Below are 7,292 nucleotides of genomic sequence, written 5' to 3'. Positions count from 1 at the left end.
TCCAAACTAGATTAAACCAAGACAATCCTGTCCAGGATTTTTTCCTTAAAGTAGTGTAGCTGAAAAGAAGCAATTCCTGCGTGACTGGAATTCTGACACAACCAGGGTGAGCTGAGAACACCCTGGGCAGATGAAGACAGGGAAAACACAGAGCGCTGGGCGTTTTTTTGCCTGCAGACTTGTTCCACTGAGGCTGCACAGCCAGRCAAGTCTCTGAATTAGCATCTTATGACCTTGTTTATTCTGGTTTCAGGCTCCTATAAAACAGTACAAAATTACTGGACATGGAAAGTATTAGTTATTTCAAAATAATTTTATAGAAGAAAAACAATAGGAAGAGCAAGGCTTTACGTTACATAAAACTGGGTTTGTTTTGGCTTTTTTTAAGTGACCAGGGAAGCCTCTAACAGCTTCATTTATCAAACCCAACAGTAAACATTACATGTTTTTTGTCTCTGAACCCCTGAAAGTACCTGACAGATATATTAGGGGCAATCTGAACACAAACAGTATTTTCAAGGAGCAAAACAAAACTGTGTGAAAGTAACACCAACTGATGCTGGTTTTGAACTATTCTCAGAAACACATGGCATTCAGTGCAACAGCACATGCTCCAGCTTCTGTAAGAAGCATTCAGGAATTCCCTACTGCAGTGCAGTAGAAACTTTCCAGCATGTAAACCTCCACCCTCACCCCAAAGGGAACATGAGAAATATTTTTCTCCATTAGCCATCGCTGCCATCTTCATTCTTCTGTTCCAGCACAGACAGAGGTGTCAGCCCCAGCTCACTGGTGTGAATTCAGCTTTCTGAAACAGTCTGTRATTTGCTGCTCTTTTTGTCTTCTTTACCTTTCTTCTTTTCCTTAATATTTTCCTTTGTAGTTTTCCTACAAGAAACACATGGGAGATCAAGACACCAGAACATAACCAGGGGCTTAAACTCAGCTTGCTGTCACCTGACACAGGGCACCACAAAAGGCAAAATGTCATGAATCCCATCTCCAACAGACAGATGCCAACACTAAAATTTCATCAATCCCATCTCCAACAGACAGATATTGACACTAAAACGTCATCATTTAAGTCATTATGACTGGGTGATTTATCCAAACAAGTTATCTGTCACTTTAGTTAAATTTTCTAGGTCATTTCTGGATAAACAGCATCTCCTACCTCTTCAGAAAAACCTACTTACATTTTTCTTTTGCCTTTCTTCAAGAAGCACTTTGGGATGGTACAAATGGATTCTCTTGTCAAAGGTTTCTTAACGAATTTCTTTTTTTGTTTGCTGAGAACATTTAGAGAAGGAAGATTAAATTATTGGGGTTTCTAGCTCTGCAAACACTAGAAGTTATTAAGCACTAATTAAAAAACTGGTAAACTGCTCAAATGAACATACCTTTGCAGTTTGGGCAAATGTTTTATGTACTCTGGCACAGGACAGCCAGCTCGCTGGATAACRTTGGCAATACTGGAAAGGAGAGAAAGGAAGAGATCAACTTCAGTGCTTGGACAAGTAACAAATATTTCTTTGGAAAACAGCAAACCCAACAAAAAAACTGGCTGGTTTGTTGTTGGTCTTTTGTTTTGTTGTSATTTTTTTAAARCAAGAAATAAAGACATTTTACCTCCGTAATAAAGGTTTATCATCCTCTGTAAAGAAAGTGACTGCCTTTCCTCTGTGTCCTGCTCTTCCAGTACGACCTGTCAAACACAAAATTTGCAGAGTAGAGATTTTGTTTTAAACATCTCCCTTTATTCCTCCTCATAGCCCAGCCTCCTGCTGCACGTTTATAGAATAAGGATATACCAAGCAGCCAATCCCCAAACATCATTCCTATTGAATGGAAGCACTATGTCAAACAACTAAATAAGGTYCACAGAATACTGACAAAACATCTAYATTAAAGACCTYAGAAATGRGAAAAAGGAGGTGATTTGTGAGCCATCCCTCACCTATCCTGTGGATGTATTCCACTGCACTCGTTGGCAAATCGTAGTTGATGACCATGTTCACACCTTTGAAGTCAATCCCTCGAGCCAGTAATGCTGAGCAGATGAGCACCCAGATCTTCCCAGCTCTGAAACTCTCCACTACTTTATCTCTCTAAGAAAAGAACAGAAAAGATATTTGCAAACAGCCCAAATAACAATTTGAGAAAAGAGGTGAATTGTTTCCTTAAAGTTGTCATGATGTTAAAGAATAAAACTAAACCTSTGAACAAAAATCTGCAGGATTTGCTGCCACAGTTACATTCCAACACTCTTGCTTTTACCCTTCTTTCTAAAGCATTTCTGGAAAAGATATTAAATCCTCCTACCTGTTGCTGTGTCTTGTCTGCATGGATGACATCCACATTGATGCCTTCATAAATGAGCTCATGGAAAAGCTCTTTAGCCCTCTCAATAGACTGCACAAAAACAAGGACTGGAGGAGCAAAACCCTGCAAAAGAGKAAGTTCATCTCAGGTTCAAAAGTCCTTTTCCTCACAGAAATTGAGACACAGATTTGGGCAATGGTTTAGTGYGTGTCACAGAGAAATGTTTGAGTTGGGAAATTGGGAGTTTCTGACAGAACACAGCTCAGCTGAGCAGAAAGCAGAGCATGCTCAGCCTCTCCAAAATACCTTTTTAACMAGCTCTCTCATTGCTGTTAGTTTTCCTGTCTCAGATCCAACAAACAACAGCTCTTGTTCTACTGTCTCTGCTGCAGAGTTTCTGAAACCAGAAATCCAACAGACTTTAGTGGTTTTTATATACATTAACAAATATATATCCTATGTGTCAATAAATTTATATAATATATATAACCCCCATAAAAATATTACCTGATATACTGCACAACAAAATTTATTTCACCAGTGTACTCTCCCAAAATTTCTGTTTATTTGATGACAAAGTCATTGGCAAAGGAAAGAACACTTTATTCAACAAGAAAGATCTATGTGCCCACACAATTTTTTTCTGGAGGCAAACAACCTGCAGTGCTATGACTAATAACAGCCATAAAACCCAGCAGGCTGATGATGCAAAGAGAACAATTTTTCCCAGGARATAATAAACCCTGGAAAACACCTACCTCGCTCCAACAGACACCAGGACAACGTTGTCCAGGTTGAGTTTACACCACTCCTCCACGTCGTGGGCAAAGGTAGCACTGAACAGGGCCCTCCTGACCAGGTGGGAGGTGCATGCCAGGAAAATTGAAGCCAGTTGCTCCCTGAATCCTGATTTTCCATCCTCAAACAGCTTGTCTGACTCGTCCACCACCAGCCACTCCACGCTAGGAAMAGGAGGTTTGCTTTTCAGGGGGAAAAGTGCCACTTTAGAGTGGCAAAGAATACCTGAAATAGACTCTTGTACCTGCTCAARTCTATTGCTGGAGGATCTTCTTTCAGCAAATAAATGAGTCTGTTGGGAGTAGTAACCAGTACATCTATTAAAAGAAAAAGAAAATGTCAAAAAAGACACAAAATAAACCCAACAGAGCCCTGAGAAACACCAGCTCCAATCCAGTACAAGTACAATTTAACACAGCCCACTTTAGGCTCACTTCCCATTTTTTCCTGACAGCTTTTTCAGCATTGCACAACAGACTGCACCCCTTGAGTGGTTTTAGACATCTCTTTAAAACCACACAGCCCAGAGAGAAAGGTCAGTGACATTTCAAAAATCTTTAGAAGCACTTCAGTTGTTAAAAGTTACCAAATTTCTTAGAAGACTTGGGCCCAAACTTCTTGGCTGCCTCAGCTGCCTTGTGGATCATGTGGATTCTGAAGCCTGTGCCCTCTGCCAGCTTCACCAGCTCCCGGTGGGTCTGAAAAGACAGCAGAGAATGGACTTTCAAACTGAGCTGATGAGCTCTCACATGAATCAAAACTGCCCAGAGTTATCATTTTTATTTMATGACACAGCTTTGTGACAAAGTTATCCCTTGAAATTCTATGTTTGGGACAAACAGATAAACCTCTCGTAGCAATCTCAAGTAGGAAAGGAGGTTTTAAGAGCACCTGAGCATTGGGCAGTTTAAAATATGATCAAAGAATCTYGAGCCTCTAATCTAATCATTTAGATTAGACTCAGTTAATAGATATGTACCTACTCCACACAAGTCAAAAGACTTAAAAGAAAGATTTAAATTAGCTTTTTCTGATATGTGAGAGCAATAAAGTAAAAAAAAAATATTTGCTAAGCTGCTATTTTGGTGATTCAGAGTGAAAACACTGAAGTCTATCAATGTGAGATTCTCTTAACACACACCTGGCTGGCAAGTTCTCGGGTAGGTGATATGATCAGAGCCCTGAATCCTTTGTTCCTGGGTTGTTTCAGATGTGTCAGGAGAGGGATACAAAATGCCAGKGTTTTTCCAGACCCAGTAGGAGCTGAAGCCAGAAGCTCCCGACCCTGTAAGAAAAAAAAAAGGTCTTATATTTCAGTAGSAAAAAAAAAAAAAAGGAGCAAAAATCACATTCTTAGTGCTGCAAACTGACCCATAACACTTTAGGATGAGGGAAATTGTAATGGCCAAGCTTTCAACCCTGAAACAGTTGATCTACCTTTAAAACTGCCCCAAACACAGTCATGGCCACAAATTCAGAATCTCTAAAATCCTACTGAACTTACATGCAGCATGACAGGAATTGCCTGCATCTGGATGGGTGTTGGGACATGGAAGCCTGCAGCTTGGATATTCTCCATGATTTTAGGGTGGACTTTGTACTCCTTTTGAAGCTGATCAAAGGTGGCAATGGGGTCAGGGAGATCTGTTCCCTGAACGTTGATCCTGTGCTGGTTCCTGAAGCGATTTATCTACAAGGCAAAACACAAACTCCTCCTTTTTAACTTAACACCTAAAACTCACCATATAAGGATTCATCTCCTTGCTCTTTCCCCCACACTCAGTCACCCTCCCCACAAGAGGAATCACCATAAATAAACCTCAATTTTCATATCAAACACCCACAAAACAGCAGGAATCTGCTGCTGCATCACAATTCCCCMATCTCACCTTTTCTCTCCTCAAGCGTTCAAGCTTCTCTGCAGTAGGTTTTTTGTCCTTGGCATCTTCAATTTTTGCTTCCAGAGAGGACATCCACTTAATTCCAGTGTTTTCTGAAAGCTCTGGCGTTGATACTGCTCCTGGAAGTTTTAAATAAATTAAAAATCCATTAGTAAAATGCAGACAAGAATTATTTGGAGACAAAAAAAAATGGAAGATGTCCCTGCCCATGGCAGAGGGGTGAGACTGSATGAGCTTTAAATTCCCTCTGAACCCAAACCAGTCTGGGATTCTGTGATGATTCTGTCAGGGATACAYGTGTGGGTATACAAATACCTCGTGTCTTTTTCTTTTTTCTTTTCCCTTCACTGTTTTCTGCCGCTCTTTTCCTCTTTCCTGCCACTTCCCCATCGYTTTTCCCTTCTCCATCCTTCTGCTGCTTCACCTCCTCTTCATCCCCTGCGAGCCCCCAGCCCTCCTCGGCAGAGCCCTGAGGCGCTCCCTCCTTGTTCCCGAAGAAATCGAGGCTCTCCAGCGAGGCGCTGCCGCTGTTCCCTTTAACCACCTGCGGGAGAACAGAGAAAAAAAAGTGAGACGCCACATCCAGGCCCCCGTTCCTCAGCGCCGTGGGCGGGGGACACGGGGCTCCGGGGCCTGAACCGCGCAGGGACCGGCCCCCAAACCCTCCCGAGCCTTCCCCAGCTTCCCGTCGGTGTCCCCGCACCCCGAATCGCCGCGCGTCGAGCCCGAASCGCCGCACATCAAAGCGAGCCCCGGCTCCCAAGCGCCGGAACAGCTCGTGGGTCTCCATGCTGCCCCGCTCCCAGCATGCCCCGCGCCGCCGCCGCCGGAAACGGAGAGCACTTCCGGTGCGGGGCCGGCCGSGTTGCCATGGCAACCGCCCCGCTCGCTGTCATGGCGACGCGTTACCATGGCAACGGCGCTGCCAGGCCGCGCTAGGCCGCGGGAGATGCTGCGGCGACATGTCGCGACAGGGGACAGATTCCTTTCCCCTGTGGGACCTTTCCGGCTCTGCTGCAGTCCGGGAGTCGAGAAGGGAGCGGACAGGAGGGTGTTGTTGCTGCCCTGTGMACAACAACATCACTTAATCCTTGATTTATACTGATACAACCTCACAAGTGTGTTGAAAGTGTTCTTTCTGAAGAAAGAAATGCTTGAGGCCGTGGCAGGAGCAACCCAGCAACTGGCCGAGCTCCTCAGGGCATTCGAGAAAGTTTGCCCAGATTAAGATCAGAATTTATTTAATTGATGTATTTATTCGTTATGATAAACTGTGAGATYCAATAGCAACAGGTAAATCTAGTACTCTCTATCAGATCAAGCAACACAGATTTTTTTCCTGGTTGTTCTTGAAGGAAAAAAAGACAGAAATCCGATTAGCAGCAACAAAAAACTGTTTAATGTAATAAAAGTCTCAAAGGCTAAAGGTTTACATTGCTGGAATCCAAGAGCTCTAAGACATATAGGCCATGGCTGTTCCTCTTGTAACATTCACTACTTTAATAACAAACTTCGAGATGAAAAATTGGGTAAACCTGATCCTCCCCTCCACCCCTCTCTGCCTGATTTATAGCGCTTTTTTCTTTGCCAAACTTTTAACTTCTCAGCAAATGGATTGAAACAGACCCAGGCACCTGGGTGCAGAGCACCACAAGGGTGACAATTCCTTTTTTTGTGTCCTCGGTGGTGTATTTACAGTGAATAAAAGCTCGATTCCACATCCTTGGTGCAGTTCCCAGGCTGAGGCTCCCTCCTTTCTGCTGGGAGCAGTGACTAATGGTTGCTGCGAGAGAATGGGGAAGAATGTGGGGGCATTTGTGTAACAAAGAACTATAAATCATCTCCAATATCCATCACTCACCGAGGGATGCTGTTGGCAGATTCAAGAGCGAGGAAACAGGGAATATTCTCTTCATCTTTCAGCAGGGAAACCCCTTTGTGTCAGGAGTGAGGAGCTCTGCTTCCGAGGGCAGAAAGAGCTGTGCCAGGAGTGAGGGACTGTGGAATATCCTGAGCTGGAAGGGACCACGGGGTCATCCAAACCCAAAATCCCAAAGCCCTTGCACACAYACCCCAAAATCCCACCCTGTGCACCCCTGGAGCCCAAACACTCCTGGAGCTCTGCCCATTCCCTGAGGAGCTTGTTCCAATCMTGACCACCCTCTGGAGCTCATGGAGCTCTTGTCACTCTGCTGCTCCTGCTCTGAGCAAAGTGACCTAAAGCCTGGCAGGGAAGGGCAAAGGATGACTCGCTTTGTTCCCTGCCATTGA

At 43.9% G+C, this 7,292-nt stretch overlaps 1 protein-coding gene across 1 annotated transcript; it reads right to left on the bottom strand.

Annotated features, from left to right (window-relative positions):
• Positions 1-206: 206 nt before the first annotated feature.
• Positions 207-5,833, bottom strand: DDX52 (DExD-box helicase 52). Its single transcript, XM_057383255.1, has 15 exons — positions 5,725-5,833; positions 5,337-5,565; positions 5,010-5,140; positions 4,625-4,810; positions 4,262-4,405; positions 3,707-3,818; positions 3,365-3,437; positions 3,081-3,284; positions 2,629-2,719; positions 2,323-2,445; positions 1,958-2,108; positions 1,630-1,705; positions 1,401-1,472; positions 1,197-1,289; positions 207-888 (listed from the first exon to the last, which is right to left on the bottom strand). The coding sequence occupies exons 1-15, from the start codon at positions 5,809-5,811 to the stop codon at positions 801-803; spliced, it is 1,860 nt and encodes a 619-aa protein (XP_057239238.1). The 5' UTR covers positions 5,812-5,833; the 3' UTR covers positions 207-800.
• Between the last annotated feature and the right edge of the window lie 1,459 nt (positions 5,834-7,292).

This window comes from Malurus melanocephalus, unplaced genomic scaffold (assembly GCF_030028575.1).
Source record: "Malurus melanocephalus ecotype Western Australia unplaced genomic scaffold, MMel_1.1 scaffold_617, whole genome shotgun sequence".
In the NCBI taxonomy this organism is placed as follows: Eukaryota; Metazoa; Chordata; class Aves; order Passeriformes; family Maluridae; genus Malurus; species Malurus melanocephalus.
The sequence above is the reverse complement of the archived record's forward strand: the minus strand, read 5'-3'. Positions and strand labels throughout refer to the sequence as shown.